General features: G+C 39.3%; 1 protein-coding gene across 1 annotated transcript; it reads right to left on the bottom strand.

The window, feature by feature from the left end:
* Positions 1-1,264: 1,264 nt before the first annotated feature.
* LOC145778108 (E3 ubiquitin-protein ligase Zswim2-like) lies at positions 1,265-21,418 on the bottom strand. The gene is made up of 10 exons (XM_082589523.1): positions 21,204-21,418; positions 20,532-20,649; positions 16,609-16,734; positions 15,736-15,835; positions 11,583-11,817; positions 10,660-10,904; positions 5,742-5,972; positions 5,410-5,613; positions 3,206-3,620; positions 1,265-3,002 (listed from the first exon to the last, which is right to left on the bottom strand). The coding sequence occupies exons 1-10, from the start codon at positions 21,351-21,353 to the stop codon at positions 2,544-2,546; spliced, it is 2,283 nt and encodes a 760-aa protein (XP_082445649.1). The 5' UTR covers positions 21,354-21,418; the 3' UTR covers positions 1,265-2,543.
* Between the last annotated feature and the right edge of the window lie 357 nt (positions 21,419-21,775).

The raw sequence follows: 21,775 nt of genomic DNA, 5'->3' as shown, positions 1-21,775 counted from the left end.
TTATACGTAAATCGAGGCGATCTTCTCGCAGGGAGCTATTAATTTGTTACCTGTACCTGGTTGAGCAATTAACGTTATTTCATGATAATTCAAAGTCGCTAGATGTCGAATTAATGTAAAACAAAAGTAAATTTCTTATTGGGCATTGTTGTAACGCAATATTACCCGCCGGGAAAATTAAATCGATTTGTGCTGACTCGAACGTTGAATCAGCCCAAAATTAACTTACTTTCCCCCCCCCCCCCCGGTGGGTTATTTAACGTGAATTACCGCAACAGCGTTGCTCGCTACTTTTGGTATTAATTATCACACAACAAATCAAACAGTGCGGTCGTGATAGACTGTTCTAGTATATTTTTCGCTTCTCGTTTTACATGTTTTGGTACAATTTTTTGTAATAAACGTTCACAGCAATTGCCGAGGCAATTTCAACCTTTGCCGCTTGGCCTCGGCAACGTTTTTGCTAAGTAAAAATATGCTAATTTCAAAGACTGCGCGAGTGTTTACAGCAAGTAAAATAGTCCGAGGTGAGGTCTTGGTGCGATCATGCGATGTTTCTTTTGATTAAACTCCCGCTGCGAGTAAATAACACAGGAAGAAATTTTGAACAATTTGTGTCCTAATTAAGTGTTCATTTTGCGACGGCATTTTTATTGCCGTAGCAGAATGGCCATTATGACGTTTGCGGCAGCATTTACCACGGCAATTGCCGCGTGCCGACGCTAATTTCGAGGACTGTAGTGATTATTTATCGCGAAGCTGTTGCGGTTTGCATTAAAAAAATGTTGTCCTGCTGCCGATCGCTAGTTCATCTATTGTTTTATGTATCAATACAGCATAAAAAGTTGCCCCCACACAGAAATATGCGTGGGGGCCTGGCCCTGGCCCCCACGGCTTAGGCGCCTTTGGTGAATTGTCTCTCATCTTTGTCATTAAATAAAATTTCGTTTCCGTATTTTATTTTTCGACAGATTGTTACAGCTGTCTATTATGTCTTCCACAGCCACGTGATAACTATGTTAGTCACAATCATCCCTTGGCGGTATGAAACATCAGTAAGATAGATGCGGTATCAGGCGCGGATTTAGGAGTTTTTTTCGGGGGGGGCCAGAAAATTTGAAAATCAATTAAAAAGAAAGAAAACGATAGAACACATATGAACAATGATACTACGACATATAGCCTAGATATGATATAAAATAGACATTAAAACAGCCATTTTCATCAATTGTGAATGTTTAAAAAATAAATTTTGCTTCAATAAAAATTGCTAAGCATGCAAAGTAAACTTGAAATCTGGTTTAAAACCCTGCATGCCTATCCATGACCAATTGGATATAAGTTATTTTATGTTTGCAGGCATATACGGTAATTGATTGAAATTATAATGAAGACTAAAAACTAGAAAACAGCCATTCCAGTGGCGTAGCCAGAAATTTTGAAAGGTTTTTTTTTTTTTGACGTCAGGCTGGCGAAGCCACCGGAGTGTTCGCTTAAGACGACACCCAGCAGCGGGGGGTCTGGGGGCCTCCCCCAGAAAATTTTGAAAATTTACTTTGAATTTGGTGCATTCTGAGAGCATATTCAACAAAAATGTGGGTATGAAAATTCCTATAAAATGGTGCTGTCAGGTGGCATAGCAAAAAGATGAGATCATGTTTTCTTCAGCATTTTTCGGAAATAAAGCTAAGTCTCTATGTTTTCTTGTTGCTAATTCCTGGCTGAGATATTTGAATATTTGGTATTGGCAAAACTCGCTCTTTTAATGCAGTTTCGTTTAAAGTTAAGTAAACTTTGTTTTAGAGACATAAAGAGACTGAAAGCATCATTCTCAATATCGTGACGTCACACGCGTGCCAAGGGGGAGGGTTGTAACCCCCAAACCCCCCTGGCTACGCCACTGAGCCATTCAATGTTTCAGATTGTTTCAACTGACGCCATTTGGTTCAGCGTTGGTTTCAGCCCCAACAAATGTTGCTATTAAAGTGTATTTGAAGTTGTATGAAAGAAAATAACGGAGTCTGATCGATGGGTAATTTCAACCATAACAACAAAAATCTATTCCCCCCCCCCCCCGGGATAAGTTAAGTCCGCCGTGGGACTAACATCAGCTGTATAGAAGCATATCAAACCATTTGATGCGGAAACATACAATTTCAACAATTCCTCACAAAATTTTTCGGGGGGGGCCCGGGCCCCCTGGGCCCCCCCCATAAATCCGCGCCTGTGCGGTATTATTCATTATTTATTGTAAAACAGTCAAAAAATGTAAAAGTTAGTTCAAAATAGTTAAAAATATCGACATTTTAAAAGAAACCAACAAACGTGGCACTGGGGCGCTAGCGCAAGACTGGTCACTGCTTACTTCAAATTATCAAAATACAAGGCGGTCGACGTTTGGTTGTCAACGAGTAATGATTAACCGATAACACTGTTCTAAGGCATACACAACAGTAGGCTAATAAGGCTATATTATTTCTATTGAGCTATAAATAAAAAACATACATTGCCAATCAGGCAGCTCTTCAATACCTCGCCAGTTATCAGCTGTAATTGTGACGAGTCAGCACTGGAGCGCTGCTACACCAACGCGACCCTTTTTCTTCATCGGACGTGAACTCTTGTTTACCCGTTGCACTTCGGCTCAGGTGCACTCCGGATATACCTTCTATGACGTCAGACATAACCAAGATCACGCTTCCATTTTGTGTCAGTTCCCAGAGGTTAACATCCGGGACTTTGGTTCGCTCACGTTCCCGCCGCTTTGTAACTTTTCGCGGGTTGTCTGATTGGAGTTTGTTGCGCTTCACAGCAGGGATGGATCCTTCCACGCCACTCGCACGACCCGCCAGCCTTATGTTGGATGAGTTCATAGCATCGAGGAAGGTATGATGATCTGGCTCCTCACGCACCGCCTCTCCGGAACGATACGCGTACAGACCTGTCTCTTCATGGTTACGCATAGAAGCGGATATCTGAAGAAAGTCCTCGCAATCGTCACTCTGTGGAAACATAAAACCGTCAATACGATCTCGGTCGCATCGCCACCATCGTAGCGTTACAAGGTAATCTCCGCGGGGCGACTTCAGCCGGTTGAGTCGCAGATCAACTCGTAACCATAAGCCACTGGTCAGTTTATAATTATTATCTTTAGATCAAATATCTCCAAGAACTTTTCGATACCACTCGACCAAAACCAGTTTACCTTCAAAGTTCTTTCTCCCCCTCTGCCATTGGATCCTAGGGGTTCGCTTGTACGTCCGGGAAGAACGACTTTTCCAGAGGAGGACTTTCTGAACCGTGTCCCGTTCACAGTCAGTGAAGGATCATTGAAGGTGAAGGTTTCATTAGGATGTCTCACTTTACCTTTCCCCTTGTCCTCCATCTCTCTCCTGCTTGAGCCCTCCAACTTTTGGTTTCCGTTTGCTTCAAGTTGGTGGCATTCAATTCCTCCACTCCAATGATTCGAGTTAATTTCAGGGCAATCGTCAGCTTGCGGCAACTTCTTAGATCTGGTGACACCAAAAGCGTCTGCTTGCACCAAGAGATCATTAATTGTTACATCATTGAACTTGGCAGACGATGAGGAGAGCTTGCTGAGCTTCGGAATGAACGCAGACCTGGGAGAAGATGAAACAGTAACGCGCGAACGACGGGAGAACTTATCAGGTTGTTATTTATAAGCAAATCGAGGTGCATTGACAGAGCATCCAGGCTTGCACATTAAGATTAGCGCAAACCGCGAAGGTAGACTGCCAATTGTGCAAACAAGTTACAATTGGCAGAAACAGACACAGCACACGACTTCAATTCGTGTATTGGTAACATTCACTTAGGGTTGAATGTAGAAATTAAACTTAAGCTGTCCTTAGCCATAAGAACTACTTAAGTACTAATCATGTCTTAAAACTGTATGCAGAAACTAAACTTTTGACTAAGCAATACTTAAGTTCTTATCAAAATGTTCAAAAGTTAAGACTGCTACTAACCAGTCTTAAGTTGTGATTATTTCTGGCAATGCCTAAAGTTATGGTACACGTTAGGCTGATACGAGGTGATGGGGGGATTGCTTTTATACTGGTAGAGTTGCTCTGTTCGCTTTTGGTTGATTTTCTTTGGGGGTTTTGAGAAAACGAGGGAATCCTTTCAGGAGTCACATTAACACACGTGTTCGAATCGAACAGTCATTTGGTGTCCTGAAGCAACGCTTCAGGTGTCTTCGCGTTCCACTGCGGACACATTTCAGCAACTCCTTGGTAGGCTAATAATAATAGCAGGTTTTAGAGGTTACTTTAGAGGTTACAATGATGGTTACAGCAAAGTTGACCACATTTAATAATGAGGCATGTAAATTCACTGCAGGGGGTAACTACAATTTGCAAAAATGCACAAGTATTGTAGACTTCAGTTATGTAAATACAAGAGGAAAATACTTCACCTCAGTAAATTTTAGCGCGCTAATCAAATTGGGGGGGGGGGGCCTCGAAAGCGCGTAAATCAAAGTGGGGGGCCCTGAGCAACTGCCCAATTTGCCCATTCTTATATCCACCACTGCAAACGGCTGTCGCTCTCAGTGACCAGTATGTAATTTGCAGTACTATGTCAAAACTGGATCGCTTTATACATTATTTTTAATTCTTGTTATTAGAAAGGGTTATTACAGCATACAAATGACCAGAATTAGAAGTTTCGTATGCGCAGGTGCTGCTTTGCAAGTCTAGTGTCGGTGATGTATCAGCGACGACGTAAGAAATTCTTACGCAATGCGTCACGTACGTAGACTTAAGTCATTGACTGAAAACTTAAACAGAACTTAACTAAGAAGAGATTAAGAATACTTTCTGCAACAGGAAATCGACCAGGACTTAAACAATGCTTAGTTAGGTCTTCTTAGCGTTAAGCAGTTCTTTAGTTAAGTTTCTACATTCAACCCTTAGTCTTAGGGTCATTCGTCAAGAGTTAACAAAAACATTTCAATGCGGCCGTTGCCGAAGCTTTTCAAAAAAAAGTTTAAGAATTTTCACTTTGCTAGGATGAGCAAGAACTATGTTGACATTTGTAAGAGTCGCATACAAAGTGTAATCGTGTGTAGGTTTGTCAACTTGAACAGAAAATCCGACCTTGCTTGATCGGAGTGCAACAGTTCCTAATTCTAAGCAAATTGATGAAAGTGCAACATTGCAATGAAGGTTGGCAACTGCTGCTGTAGGTTGCTTCGATTGTTGGAAACAGATAGATCCGCACAACAAAGGGAAGGAAAAACATAAAAAAGCAAGTTGGAATAAACAAACTATTCCGCATGGAGTGTTTTCAAGTGGTTGTCTCTAGTAATGCGCCAAGCAGATCACTGAAAGCTTTTGCATCAATGAGTTACTGGACTGGGGGTTGCTGGGGGCTCCTATTGCGCACCTTAGCTTAGGTCGGGCTGTCGTCGTGGTCTTCACTTTGGCCCCCTTGCTGCGCGATGGTCTGTGGATGAGGCCGACCCCAGGGACCACCAGCTCCTCCTCAACTCCACCATGTGGCCGGTCATCGGGTTCTTTCCGCGCGCCACTACCCAAGCACTGCCCGGGAACGGATTCGAACACGAGTTGTCGATCGATCGGACATCGCCTGAGGTAGGATCGAGACGAAACGTAATGAAAGTTGAAATTAATGGACATCTTCGAACAAAGTTCAATTAAGCAATTGATTTGCAAACAATGAAAAGAAGAATGATGTCACAATCCAACGCATCCCACCTGTGGTCACCGCCCAACCATTCATCTATGCAGCTTCTGTGGAAGGAATGGCCACAAACAGGAAGTCGTCGAACAAATTCTCCCACGGAATAGGCACGCAAACATATCCTACACTGCCTTCCTGGCGCCAGCAAGCGACTACCTTCCTTCACTTTCAACATTGGAATCCTACTGATCAAATGCTCGGGCAATCCGGCCAAGTCGACAGCGCCTGCGGTGGGTCGGTTTGCTCTGGGAGGTAAATTAAAAAACAATATAATTTAATTGTTATCACTGACTAATGACTATATCAGGATACCTCCATCAATAGAAACTAAAGTTCAGTAAAAGTAGAACAGTGACGGCTTCCATCAGATTTTATAGGCCTAATCATGGCCACCTGAAGATGCGGCGTGATTTGTCACATTTTGCAGATGATTACAGCTACTGCTAGTGTTTAATTGACATTTTCTGAGATTTTTTTACTTTTTGCTGTCTCCTAATGATATAAAAGTTTTTTGTTGCCTTGGGGAAGCAATAGTAAATAAGAAAAAGTAAGTTGATAAACGCTGAATCAGACTGCTATTGAAAAATTAGCAGTCTGACTAAAATCTCCGAAATCAAATTTTCTTTGTTTTTCAACATCTGAGTATGTTAAAACCTATTGTGTCATCTGAGGAAAATAGTACAGAAAGCGTAAAAATATAATTTTCAGAAAAATTTATTCAAACATTCGCTTAAAGTTAACAAAATCTGGAAATTTCAGCAAAATGTGACAAATCAGGCCGTATGTTTAGGTAGCCATGGCCCAATGTATAACGAAACCAAAACAAGGACAACAAGCGCCCCATCTGCATATAGTCCTACCTGTGATTTCCAGTTCTTAATTAATAGAAATGGCAAAAAATAGTTCAGGATATTGAAATCATTGCAAAAAGATTAAATATCGTTAGAAAACTTGAGCCTCCCATGAAAAGTGACGCCTTCCTGTATACCTATAAACATCAACAATTGTTTGTAATGGCAGACCGAGGTCGTTTTACTGAGCCGGCAGAGTACTGCTTTGCTGTAACTGCACTCACTGTGCAATATTACAAGCTAATGTTAAACAAAATTTTCAGGGCAAACAATCAAAAGTTATCTTTTCTAACGCTGTTATTCAACTAGTCGTTGTTGAGCAAATCACTTGACGTGAAATGGTTTAAAAATCAGTTCGGCTTTCATTTAATCACACAGTGTGCTTTTAATTGTTTTGCCAAAATGAATTGAAACGTTTTAACATGATCAATCGAAAAACTAAAAAAACGCAAGAAAACTCCGTGAAGTGCGAAAACTGACTCCTAAAGCGTCCTGCAAAACATACAATTTTGCTTTTGGTTGTTGGCTTGAAAGGTCGTCTGTAATGTCGCTGGTCTGCAACGTCGTTATACTTACTATTGTTTGAAACGTATCTGTGTGCCCTGGAGAGTGTTATTAAGACATTTTTATTAGACAATAAACTTTCATGGATGACAGCCGCGACCTTTGATAGGCTACGCTGATTACGACACTCCACTTTGTGACGTCACAGACGTTATCATCATCAGTCGTTATCTCAGCCTGCGGCAGATTGCGCATCAACATGACTTATTTGCTTCCAAGAGTGGCGATTTTGAGCTAACTCGCCCAGTGTCTTCAAGTTGAGTCCGGTCCATGATTGAATGTTGTCTTGCCATCGTTTTGGTTGTCTGCCACGTTTTCTTTTTCCTTCTACTTTGCCTTCTGTGCAAACTTTGCTGATTCCGAATTGTGATCTTTTAGTGTGGCCGAACAGTTTTAAAACTTTTGATTTTATTATTGCTGCAATTGGATGTAGTTTTGTCATAGTTAGAAGATCTTCTATTTTTGTGTGATCAAGTAACCTTTTGTTGGTCATGCTTCTCATGATGTGATTTTGGAAGGTAGTGAGTTTTTTCATTGTTGATGATGTCCAATTTACGCATTCTAGACCGTACAGCACGACTGGTAAAACGTAGGTGTTGAAAATTTTTGCTTTCAGTTTGATTGGGAGTCTATTGGATGTTAGAATCTTTTTGTTCTTTTCAAATGCTGCCCAGCCTAAGCCAATTCGGTGTTGCACTGCAGTCTTTCCATTGTTGTTTGCGGATAGTCGGTGGCCAAGATATATGAATTGTGGTACTTGTTCTATTTGTTTTCCATAGAGAGTGAGATTGAGTGTGTTGTTAGTTTTGTCGGTTGTCATGCATTTGGCTTTGGACACATTTATTTGGAGGCCGAATTTAGCAGCATTTTTTGACAGAGCATCTAGGTATTCCTGCATTTTCAGTTTAGAATTATTCAAAATGGCCATATCGTCTGCGTAGCTTAAGTTGGATATTACATGACCGCCGATGGTGAATCCAGTTGTACACTTATTTTCTGTTTCTGAGATTATTGCAGCCGCTACGATGCAAAACAGGATTGCAGACAAGACATCTCCTTGCTTAACACCTTTTATGATATCAATTCGTCTGGTTGTTCCGATGTTTGTTTTGATTAGTGCTTTAGAGTCGTCGTACGTTGCTTTCAAGAGGTTGATGTATTTTTTGTTGATGGAAGTTTTATCCAGAAGTTGCCAAAGGTAGGGTAATTTAACACTGTCAAACGCTTTTTTGAAGTCAATGAAGGTGATATGAACGGGATTGTTGAATTCAATAGACTTTTCTATGATTTGTTCCAGCGCTAAGATTTGCTCGATTGTTCCTCTTCCTGGTTGGTAGGCTGCTTGTGTAGGGGGGAGGGATGCATATAGGTCATTTTTTACGGGTGCTGCAATGATAGTGATAAAGAGTACATGACTGAGTAGACTTATTGGACGGTAGTTGCTGCAGTCGAGTCTATTGCCTTTCTTGTACATTACAATTATTAGAGCTTCTTTAAAATTTCTGGGTATCTTTTTCGTTGTTAAGATAGAATTGAAGAGGTGAAGTAATGCTGTGATTAGAGGTTCGCCTCCTGCTTTGAGGTATTCCGAGTAAATACCGTCTATACCGGGACATTTGTCATACTTTAAGTTGCTTATAGCATTAGATATTTCGCTTCTTAAAATAGATGGGATTTCGTCAGAGGCAGAGTCATCGATGAGTATCTGTTGCGGATTGTCGTGATAGAGTTCTTCATAGAATTTTGCCCATCGTTCGAGGATACAGCTTTTGCTCGTGAAGATGTTTCCTTTTGCATCTTTAATCCCCCAACTGATGTTTTTAGGTTTTGTTTTAAGTTTCTTTATGGCAGCATAATAGATTTTGTGTGGAGGTAGGGTGTTGAGTTCATCGATTTTATCTTCTAATTGCTTCATTTGGTCTTTTTTCACGAGCTTCTTCGACTCAGATTGAGCGATTTTGTATTGAGTAGATGAGGATCCATGTTGTTTTCTAATTTTATGTTTAGCTTGGATGGCTTTTTTAGTTTGTTGCGACATCCAGTTCGGTTGGTCTTGGTGCATTTTTCTGGGAAAAACATCTGATGCTTCCCGTACTTCTGCAGTTATAGCTTCTTGTATGGACTCTGGGTCTGTCATTTGCTGTAAAGTGGCATATCTGTTTTGTAAATTTACTTGGAAGTGTTCAGCGACTTCTTGTTGTTTCATAAGGTGGGGTCTCTGGATTGGTTTCCGCTTCTGCTTCTGAGGCCATGAGAAGCTTATTCTGAATTTTGTACGTATCATTCTGTGGTCTGATATGTCGGGAGTGTTCAAGGTAGAGCTGTTCAGGACGTTTAGTCTAGAAGACGAGGTGCGTGATAGGATAAAGTCTATTTGGTTTTTTGTCTTCCCATCAGGAGAGGTCCAAGTAAACAACATTTTCTTTTTCTTTTGGAACCATGTGTTAGTGACTTGGAGGTTGTTTTTTACGCAGAACTGGCCCAGTAGTTCGCCTCTTGTATTTCCGGTCGCTAGAGAAAAACACCAGAAACCTTGAGTACACCCCTCGGTTCAACGCAAAAAACATATTGATAAGTTCAGGTTGAAGATAATATTGGTGCGACAGAATAGGTTGTGTTGTCTGTATCCAGCTCAAGTCACAGTCTTTAACGCCAAAGTTGTTGGTAGCACCATCAGTGAGACTGAAGGTGACTTCCTATGAAAAGCCTTTGGTAAGAAAGTTGCCATTGCTAATAACGAACAGAATATTCACAGTTGTGAACATTGTCTCAAGAGACATAAGGAAAACAGGAAAGCCGTGATGTTAGTCATCAATCACCACACCATGCAGGCAAGGGTGTCTGAAGTACGGTATTTGCATTTCTTGTCTGAAGTATTTGCGAATCGTGGCGAGCAGTGTGTACTGTTGCCAAGCATTTCCTTTCTTTATGTGATGCTTCCACTTTCGTTAGAAAAAAATATTGGCAGTCTCTGCCACCGAGTGGTTGTAAGAGTGAGAGAATTCGATGCACATTTCAAAAAAAATATTCAAGAAATCTCAGAACCGACAGAGTTAAAGTTCTTCTTCTATCGAGTCTTCTTCTATCTTCTAAATTTGGATGATACGCCACAGATTGACACATTCTTGTTCGACAAATTTGTATACTGAAATGTCCCACTTGCTGTACTAAGTGGTAAGCTGAGGGCACACAAGAAGATGGTCCGCTGTTTGGGACTTGGTGCGCCAAAAATACATGTAATTGTGCCCGTGTTATAGCCCCCCTTAACTATTGCAGATTTAGAAAGGCCTACACCGGTTCGGAGTCGAGTTAATGTTTTCCATTTCGCCCAACCGGCGTTTGCTCCTGGGGGGACTTTGGAGGGAAGAGAGAGTTAAATTTGAATTTGTTATGAAAGATTTAAAAAAAGTAAAAATTGGCCAGGTTTTCGATTGATTAGTTACCAATGGCACCGCGAGCGAAGATTACTCTCTAACATGTTGCAGAACAAAACCAACACACTGCTCGCATTACGTACCCATCCAACCGTAGCAGGACGTCATAATCAGCTTCCGTGATCTCACGTGACTGCAACTCATTGGCGACAAGCCTCGGCAGTGTTGCCAAGCCCTGGTGTGTTAAATTATCTCGCAGTGGTGCAGGTCGCCATCTTTGAGCTTTTTTGAGACGAAACTCAAAATTATGTTGCGTATGTTGGTTGCCGTGGTAGCATGTGTTGCAGAGGTGAAGCGACTCGCAGGCTACGCAACGGTAGCACTTGCCCTGAAGATGATCTAGTTTGTTAGAGACCGGCCAACTATCTGTTTGAGAAATTTCTAACAAAGCTTCCTTGAGGTTAGAAAGGATGACAGTTATTTAACTCAGTAAGATGACAGTAACTCATTTACTGTCGCTACGAGGAGCACAAGCGATATCACTTACAAGTCATAAGTAGCACAACCAGGCCTGGGATCGTACTATAGCCAGCCAGGATCACGAGCAACCACTCCGATGTAAAACTCAAACATAATTTCCCACGTTGTGTGGCTGCATAGCCGAGTGGTGAGATAACTGGTTAGACGTTGGAAAGGTCGCTGGTTCGACACCACTCAAGAGCACGCGGCTGTGTCTTAGCAAAACACTTAAAGGCTTGAAGGTGGACAAGTTCCTGGCCTTCCCGTTGACTTAATTTAAATCTTTAACGGCCTGGCGTAAGCTTGGATACGACGAAAACACGCTAAGTCTGTGTTTGGTATTTGCATGGGGTGAACCTGAGGTGGCCTCAAAACATTGTAAATAACGTTACTCTGAACCATAATAGCTAATGGAACTGAGCTACTGTGCAGCTTTTAAATATAAAGATTTAAGAGTGGTCAACGTGGCATAGCTCTCAACTGTTTGTTTCCAGAGATTCAAAATAGAAATTCTAATATATTTGCGTGATTGCCAGTCTTTCTGTACTTTAATGGGTGTCATGCCGCATCCATGGCAATTGACTCCAAGATGATGAGTGAGCATCAGAGGTGTCGATCTTGTCTCTTGCAAGGTGTTCTTGAATTCCTGAGCGAGCATGGATTGACTTCCAAAGTCCTCCCTGCAGAACGGGCACAGGATGGTGCTGGAGGTGGAGGACTGCCTCTGGTGGTCCACCCATACCTTCATGCACTTGATGTGGACACTGTTCCCGCAACCATACCTGAAAGGTAGATAATAAAATTCAACACAAATTTTCTACTGTTTTTAGAAAATATGCTAAATTCGCAGGTAGCAATGTGGCTAGAGATGTAAAAAAACATTTTTTTTTGTTTTTAAAAAAAACGAGCTCGTTTTTTTTGTTTTTTATCGTTTTTTTTGTGTTTTATTTGTTTTTTTTTTTGTTTTTTTTGTTTTTTTTTACTTATTTTGACATTAAATGTCACAATATGCAGCAATTAGGGTAAACTCATTGCAATAGCGTCTCTTTCAACAAAGAAACAGTCTCATAACTCTTATAACTTACTTTAAATCAGACTAAATGTCTGGTATAGGCCTATTTTTTCATTGCAATTTTGTAGATCCCAAGTCTCGACACACGAGCCATAAAGATTTCTCACCGTCTCAAATAGCAGTAACAATGTCCTATGGTTGGCACACCTCAAGTATTGTCTGTAATTTGGTCGAGCCAGTTGTTAAATGCAGTACCACACTCGTGTACAGTTTTGAAGCCACCTTGGATTTTGGTTAATGGGCATGTTAGGACCAGGTGGTCAGTGTCCTGTTTTTCTACTTAACAAAGGCACTTTTGACCAGCACTCCACACCTTTTCCAGTACAACGTCAAGAGGTTGTTCCAGTTGATGTGCAGTTGGTGCAAACTTGATGAAAATCACACAAACGGTTCTCGAGTTATAAGTGAAGTAACCTTGGCCACTAGGTGGCTTCATAGATAAGGAGCAATAGAGAAATGGCAATATCTCAAGAACCGCTCAACATATTTGGATAATTTTTAGCTCTACCCCATGTTTTCTGGGGTGGGCTATTTGTTTATGAACATTAAAACAAGTTTTGGCAACTATTTTTTCAGATAAAAAGAAATTAACCTCTTGTCGTTATGCACCAATAAAACCATGATGCGTAACTTTAAAAAAGAATTTTTTTTTTAATCGGGTAGAGGAAAAATTGATCAAAAGTTTGGCAAAAGCAGTGTAGTGCTAAAGCCCCAACTTTTAGCCCAAATCGCATTTAAATGTGGTGAAAGATGGAAAAATTTTGATGTTTTTTATTTTCCCTGAAGAGGTTCAATACTCCATTGTGATGTCATAGTCATGTTTGTTTTCCCTTAATCACACCATTGTGCTGTCATAGACATTTTTAAAAGAAGTATGGTTGCACTTCAGTGCTTCCACTTTGAAGGATTTTATCCCGAAATCGGGATTTTTCAACGCTTCGAAGGATAAAAAAGGGATTTGAAGAAAAAAAGGATTTTTTAGGGATTTTTAACAATTTTACAAGGAAATTTTGTCTTAAAAAGGGATTTGTTCTTTTTAGCAATTTTAAAGAAAATTTTATTCATATTTCCTTTCAAAAGTTCTAAAAACGACTGGAATAACGATGATCAGCTGGTTTCCATCGTCACTCGCCATCCGGAACCCCTCTTACTCCCTGTCCCATCCTCGCTTTTCTATCGCTTGATTTCTTTTATCGTCACTTTGGGAATTGGACGTGATTGCAGACTGTAGTGAGAGAGTTAGTTCTCAATTCTTTGAGTTAAAATTAGGTAATCCGTTGATTTACAGTTGAAGTTGAGTAGCAATGATAAAGTTCACTGAGGTTCGACGTACAGTTAGGTATGATAAGCTTAGGCTAGTGATATCTTTAGTGCTAGTGATATGTTTAGAAAAGTTAGTTTTTGCCTATGCTAACTGATGGTGTCATAATAATAGAGGCTATGTAGTATGTATACAACATGTAGCCTATAGATAGTGTACACAGTCAGACTGAGTCAGTATCATGAATAGGCCTAGTATCCTGGAGTTTTTCGTCACTCAAATGATTGTGAAGGCGTTACTGACAAGGAGAAAAAAGAGATAGCCTAGCCAATAGTGTTAAGTTAGCGGATTAGCGCATCAAGGAAAACTAAACTAAACACAAAAATAAATTTGTTAATGGATGGATAATTCGTTGAAACTGGACATTTACCACCTGTACATTTTTGCTATTAGGGATAGGTTAGGAGTCCAGGTAGGAAAGATGAGAGTGGTAATTGGTAAATGATGTCCAGGACTCCAGGTGGTAAATGTCCCAGAACCGACTAACTGACAAGCAGTTTTTTAGCTGGACAGTGAACAAAGGAAGTAAACCATGTTATTGTAAAATATGGGCTGCTTTTGTGCAGCCTACTGTTCTAATAAAACAACGTTGCTTCGACATACCGGTGCTACTGAATAAAGTCGAGATTAAAATAGCTTTAACTGAGATTACTGTATATTATAATAACTTTAAAGTTGTATTAGCACCTTTTTTAACCTAAATAACGTTAAAAATAACCTCGCCTATGAAGGAAATTTTGAAAGATTTCCGACTGAGGAAAAAAGGATTTTTCAGGACAAAAAAGGAAATTGAAGAGGATTTATCAATTGTCAGAAGTGGAAGCACTGTAATGCACTTATCTATCCAAATTGAACTACTGTAGTTTTCAGGACTTTGAGACTTTAGCACTTTTCTGTTTTTTGCCAAGCTTTTCATCAATCTTTCCTCTACCCAATAAAAAAAAAAAAAAAAAAAATTAAAGTTACGCATCATGGTTTTATTGGTGCGTAACGACAAGAGGTCAATTCTCACTCCTTTTTACTCCAGCGTAGTTCCCAAATAAAATAAGTTTTCATCTTTGATGTTTGTTTTGTATCTTTATCCTGCATTGCGGTAGCCTAATATGGGTAAAACTTTATTCTTGTCAGGAAAAGTATTATGAAGCATTTATTCACTATGTGAACTCTGCGAGCAGTGCTGAAAAACTCCACTTTAAAGGGAAACTTTCTTCATTCATGGTTGGTAGTTACTAGCAATAGTTAACATGGGTGGTGGGCATTTGAAAGGAACATTAACCTAAACCTTTTCTGACAAATGCACTTACTTTTGACAGCTAAAAATATCAGTGATAAGATCTCTTGCATTATGTCACAAATGATCTGCAGGAAGCATCAATGACAAAGTGTCTAAGACCTTACAACACACGAAAAGAATACTTCTGTTTCAACATTTATAAAGCATATTCATCGTTGTTAAGCTATCAGTTAAAAAACATGTTTAAACAAGCTATTGGCAATAGCTTGCATTAGTAAATTACTACAAACAAGGTAATGTGTGTTCTGAATACTGCCATCTTGTTTTTGCCCAAATTTCGTCAACCCATTGAGTGTGTACAAGAATAACCAGTAGGCCTACCGGTATGCTAACATCGTAGGCTACCTTCCATAAAGGGCACTTCCATAAAAGGAAAAAGAAAATAACTCATCTACATTATGTCATGTATCAAATTGCATTAATTAAATGTTTGTCAGGTCTACTGCCACAAACATGCCTGAGAATGAAGAAGAAAGTGAAACAACGTAGGCTATAGGGCTATGCAAAAAACATATGCTGCTGCCAAGCACACACACTTAGGAATTTCAGCACACCAATAAACCAATTTTACCAGTTTAATGTTTTTCAAGAGCACAATAATGAAACTAAGCTGCAAATTGTAAAAAATTTGCAACTTTTCCAGTAAAATATGAAAAAAACCAAAAAAAAACAAAAAACGCGTGTTTTTTTGGCCCAAGTTTTTTTTGAAAAAAAACGGTTCGTTTTTTTTGCATCTACAACTCTAAATGCGGCTCAATGCAGCAACATAACCGCCAGAATGGAAGCACACTCTTGAAGTAGAGTTAAAATCATTCGACTTTGGCTATTTTCAAGCACCGGCTCCGACTCACAGTTAACAAATTTCTTCCGGCATCGACTCTGCAGCCCTGTCTCGCCGTATGGTCTGGAGTAATGTGATAACTTCGGTAATTAAAGTAGGCTATGGTTTCAATAAAGTAACTCTTTTAGACTTGTGAGCATCCGCTTCTATCACAAAAAGCCCACAAGCTTACCGACAGAAAGTAACCGGTTGATGTTTAGCTAGGAGACGTTCCTGGCAGATCGGGCACACATCATCGTCAGTTAAACTCCGTTGTTCTAACTCCTTCCTTTCTGAAACGTTGAAACATATTTTAGCTCTACATCTACGAAATATTGTAAGACCTTGGGTTAGGTCGGATATCAATATCATTTTTACAGTCCGGATAACGGATATATCCGATTATTTATGTTTAAGATAACCATTTAACCAGATAATAACCGGTAAATATCAGGAAACCGATCTTCTAAACTTTACAAAATAGTCGATTATAAAATCATCTAATTGTGACACAGTTTATTGTAAATGTCCACATATAACGCGTAAATGAATAATCCCGTATTTTCAACATTTAGTTCTTCTGCAACGCATTTCTCATAAAGCATCGATTGTAAAATAAACTACACCGGAGTTTTGTAGCAAAGAGCCCACAGCCCCACATCCACCAAATGCCTTTTCGGCATTCACAGTCGAAGTGGGCTGGATGGTAAGTTAAGCTTCATAGAGAGCCCGAACATTGGCTGGCTGTTTCCATAAAGCTTCGCAGCCTTCACATTTGCATTAATTTGCAAGCAACGTTACAACATTATATCCGGATATTAGATAGCAAAAAACGTGCGATTAATCGGTTAACCGCTATCCAGATCCTATCTAATCCAACTCTGGTCAGACCTTAAAATAAAACTTCATGCTTGAAAATTTTTTGACAAAATTTTGCGTTAGAGCCTAGCATGTGCTCCAGTTACAAAACACAACTACAGTGTATAAAACAACTTGTAGCAGATGTTTCTCATTTCTAATAAAATCCACACAAAAAATATTCACTAAAACACTTTTTTCTTGATACCTCCACTATCCGGTCTATTGTCTGTGCTCCGCTTTGCTGGTAGTTGTTCTGACGTCACTTGGTTTCTAGTTGGGTTTCTTAAAACTTGGTTGATCTCTCGTTCAACCAGACCTAGTTGGTACGATACTGCACATATGAAAATGTACATTACATGTTAGTTTGGAACTAATATTGTTCAGTAGCAACTAGGAATGTGAGTCGTTCTATTTTTTTTTTATAAAAGCGTGTTGTTTTTGAAAAAAAACATGCGCAAACAATTTCTGTTTTTAACAAACAATCTGTCTAAAATTTAATTTAGCAAATAATGCGTCTAAAATCTAAATGCTGGAACAAAATTTATGACTTTTTATGAAAATCTTCTTTTGACTTCCCCAATGATCCAAAAGGATGCATTGTAGTTACCTGAAAAATGTATGAATGGATTGGAAGTAGTATAAAACAAAACAAACAAAAAAACGACACTTATCTAAACAGATAAAAAAAGAAATTGAAGATGTTACAGGTGAGAAATGCATAAGGGATGATGAGGGTAACCTCTCGCTTGATTACAAGAGTAAGAAGTTAGCTTCTGAGAAATATTACGAAAAGATGCTCAATGAAGAATTCTCTTGGAAACGTAACAGTCTCTCCTCATAACCTATCCAAGGACTACCCATAATACATCACCAAAGACATGATAATTAAGGCCCTCACAAGGATGAAAACTGGAAAGGCAGCTGGCCCCTCTGGCATTATAGATGAAATGCTCAACGCATCCGGCGACAAAGGCATCCAACTCATCACGAATCTAGCCAATGATATTATCAGAGAGGGCGCATTACCGAAAGATTGGTAGGAGAGTATCATTATCAACTGTTACAAAGGCAAAGGGGATGCCCTATAAAAAGGTAACTACAGAGGATTGAAGCTATTAAACCAGGTGGTGAATGCGATTGAGAGGGTTGCCGACAAAATCATCATCAGAGACACAGTATCCGTTGATGAAATGCAATTCGGTACAATCCCAGGACGAGGCACTACCGACGCCTTCATTGTCCGACAACTCCACGTGACATGCTCAGTGCAGGTGGAGGTACCGATCTCAGCACTACTACAGTGCAGACAGCCTGGGGTAAATTCAAACAATTACTACCCATACTCACCGACAAAAATATTTCCCTCACAAGCAAAGAAAAGGTCTGCAGTAGCTGTGTCAAGAGTGTGATGCTCTTTGCAAGCGAGTGCTGAGCTGTGACAAAAGAAGTACTGGCAAGAATCAAAAGAAATGACAACGCAATAATGCGATGGATCTGCAACATTAGACCAAAAGAGATTCAGTACACCGCCTCAGACACACTATACAATATACATGCCAGGCTGGGCTTGCCAAAGATTGAGGATGTTCTTCAATTCAACCGTCTCCGCTGGTTTGGACATGTTGAAAGGAGCAACTGGTGGATAAACCATTGCTGAGATGTGCCAGTTCCTAGCACAAAGAAACCTAAAAAAGGTAAAGGGATTCCCATACTTGATTCAAGTGTCGGGTATGAGAAGATAAGGTTCCTATTGTACTAAGCCTTCGGTAAATAAAGAAACCTAGAGGTCCCAGAAAGATGTGTGCTGAGAACATTAAGGACGACAGGAAGCGGTGGTGTATGAACAACACTAACTTCTTGGATCATGATGAGTGGAGGCTGAGAATATGCCTTGCCAGACTCCGTTCTACCCCAGCATCTAGGAAATGAGACCGTAAAAAAAGAAGACGACTAATAAAACATTTTTAACCATCCCTAGTAACAACTGCATATGATGGTATCTGATATCCCATATAATGGAAGGAAAGTAACAAAAATAATGAGCAGCATATTTAAATATATTGACAACAGAATAGTGTGCCTTTATCTTTTGTAACTTATGAGGATGAGTGGCTTAGTAACTCAGTCACCTTATGCGGTGGATGAGTTACTTTTCTACACTTGGTCACGTGTCTCCCACCAAAATCAAGAAAAAGCAATTTTTCGAATTTTGAAAAATTTTCTGGTTTGCTTCACTTGCTGAATCACATTGGCGTCATTCCATTATAAGTGCTCTTGAACATAACTTGGGGCACCCAACTTCAAATGCATCCAATTTGCTCTTGATTCAACATTTTTGTCTGGCAACTTGCAATAGGCTTATAAATGCCTGATCTCTCTGTGAGTAAAATATCTTTTAAGGATGTTTTTCCGATAATGAAGAAATTCACTTTTAAGATTGCACCTATTTATTCGTATTTTTAAATATTGTGTGTATCACATCACTTCCAAAGTGCCAGCTGTTATAAATACATTGTATTTGATCTTTGATGATTATGATCATGATGATGATTATGACAAAAATTGTTGAATCATGAGCAAATTGGATGCATTTCAAGTTGGGTGCCCCAAGTTATGTTCAAGACCACTTACACAGAAAACCAGGCAGTTTTTGACCTCATTTTTGAAATCCTTGGCCCTAAAAACATACAATTAGACATTTTTTTCAAACAATTTGAGTCAGAATTGTAGATTTCAGGCCAATTTTGTAAAACACCAAGGTGTACACTACAGTAGCGCCACAAAAATGCAAATTTTCAATACACAATTACTCGAAAATCAAATAAGATAGAGAAGAAATTTAAAATGCATTCTTAATCATTTCTTTGTATCTAAATGGATGGAATAATTGTCCGGCAACAAGACTTCAAAAATCGGAAACTTCACTCTGTCAATCTCGGTGACCACTGACCGGGACTGCGTCAGTGATTCAAAGCCTCTACATTACAAGTATGCGAAACTGCCAGGATTAAGCTGTACAAGAAGCTTTCCCAGTCCGAGGATAAAGATTCAATCAATCAATGACATAGAAACAACGAAACGACCATACCGTCTAAATTTTTCATACGCAATTACTCGAAAACCAAATATGATAGAGACAAAATTTAAAATGTATTCTTAATCATCTCTTTGTATCTTCAAGACATCCAAAAATTAAAAAAATGTGAGAGGTGAGGGTATTCACTGTTCACCATTGGTTGAATTATAATGGAATGACCCACGTGACTAGCGTATTTACCTAACCGGTGGCATTTGGTACGTCGCACAAGAAATTCGGTCGTGTGCCTATCAAAAACTTCAAAAATCAAGTGTTTTGAAGTAAAAACATCGCTTTAAATTATACAATTACTTTAACTTAACATGTTTCGGAGGTAACAAATGTGGTTATAGGCAAATTGTTCGTAAGCAATTGTTCGTAAAGCAATTGTTCGTAAGCAATTGTTCGTAAAACAATTGTTTATAAACTGTTTTTCGTAAAATGAAATCTGTAAAACAATTCTTCGTAAAGCATTTCTTCGTATATATACATCAAATTTTAACTGCATGCACGAAAAAATGCTTTAGGAAGAACTGTTTTACGAAGAATTAATTTTACAAACAATTGTTTTACGAACAATTGCTTACGAACAATTGCTTTACGAACAATTGCTTACGAACAATTGCTTACGAACAATTTGTCAGACACCAACAAATGTATATGTATGTATGTAGTGCCTGACAGCAGCAAATGTAGCACTTATCTTCTACATTAGAAAAAAGATAGTGTAGTTATGGCAGCTGTTACTCCAACAAAAATGTAGAGTAATTCTTGCTATTGCTACCAAAAAGTAGATGCGCTAGTAGTGGCAGGCTACCTATGCATGCAGGCTGTGTCTGAATGAAAGCTACCTCTGCATGGCGTGCATGCCTGCTTTTTCGGCATACAGGTTGCCTCTAGATAGTGATCTCTGCATACAGGCTGCCTCTACATGAAGGCTAATTATGCACACAAGCTGATCTTAAACTTAAAGATCAAGCCCATCTCTGATTGCTATAAAATAATATATATTCACAGATAGATGACACCAACGAGTAAAACAAAGTCCTCACATTCATTTCCTCTATCCAGCTTGAACTTTTTCAGCAGCACCCAGCAAATGTGCTTGCATGGGATTTTTTCCTTCTTAAACGTGGGGCATCCACATACATGCGGATCGCCTAAGGACACCTGAAAAAATCTGTTATAAGATTCTTTTAGAAAAACAACATGCAGGTGAAAGTCAGCTTGATGGCAATTAGATTAGAAATAGCTTTTAAATAAACTAAATTACATTCAATCAATTTTATAAAATCATGAGAAGACTATGAAATGTTGAGCAAACACGACAACAAGTAGTACTGCTGTAAAAGTGCTATGTCATAAATCTATGATCTGTGTTCAGCTTGAACATTGTCACTCTTTTTCTTAATTTAATACCAGTCAAATGGAATGTCAAGTCTGCTACCACAACTATTGGCCACTTATATTTAAACAAGTATCATCATCATCATATACAGCCTGTGGTAGTCCACTGCTGAATGAAGGTCTTCCCCTTTTCTTGCCAATTCAGTCAAACGTGCTGTTTGTTGTTCGACTTTTTTGTCAATTTTGTTTAATCTCATTTTTGGCATTCCTCGATTGCGTTTGTTTTCCCAAGGTGTACAAGTTGTTAATTTGTAGTCCATAGTATAGCAATCAAGTATAGCCAACAATAAAACGTTTTCTCTGCCATTAACAATTACCTTAAATTTTTTTGTTTCACCATCTTCTTTCAGTAGAAATGATGTTGGGCCAACTTCTCTTAGGATATATATCGTTGCATTGAGTGCTTGATGTTGATGCCAATTCACACCATCAGATGAAGTTCGTTGCCACTGAACTTGTCGTGACATTACTTATACAACACAAACTTATTGGTGACTTATGCTAAATCCAGTAATGAAATACCATAACAGAAATGGACACCTGGAAAGAAATTTGGCAGACCAACATACTTGATACAATTGAAACATTCATGATGCAAATGGGAGATTAATTTGAATCTTTGGCTACTTTTTGTAGCGGGCTTTGTAGGCCTATAGCCTGAGCTATCCGCTTATTTTGTAGCAAACCTATAAAGCAATCATCATCATCATCAACCAATTTTGATTATACAGGCCATGAATTAATCCTCATGTTGAGGGTGTGGCCTGTCTGTCTGTCGAGGGCAAAGTCTTCCTCATTTTTCTTGAAGCTGACAGATGATGAAGATGGCATCAGTTGCACCTCGGCCTGGCATGAAGTCGATTACCTTTCATTGATCTGAACTTGTTTC

This window comes from Aplidium turbinatum, chromosome 10 (assembly GCF_918807975.1).
Source record: "Aplidium turbinatum chromosome 10, kaAplTurb1.1, whole genome shotgun sequence".
NCBI classification, from domain to species: domain Eukaryota; kingdom Metazoa; phylum Chordata; class Ascidiacea; order Aplousobranchia; family Polyclinidae; genus Aplidium; species Aplidium turbinatum.
Note: the sequence above shows the minus strand (reverse complement) of the source record. Positions and strands in the feature narration are given on the sequence as shown.

Coding starts and splice junctions, on each gene's coding strand:
- LOC145778108 (XM_082589523.1), bottom strand. CDS start 21,353: ATGTCACGACAAGTTCAGTGGCAACGAACTTCATCTGATGGTGTGAAT. Junction 15,836..16,608: donor CAATAGACCGGATAGTGGAG/GTATCAAGAAAA, acceptor TCAACGTTTCAG/AAAGGAAGGAGTTAGAACAA. Junction 5,614..5,741: donor TGGTTGGGCGGTGACCACAG/GTGGGATGCGTT, acceptor ATCCTACCTCAG/GCGATGTCCGATCGATCGAC.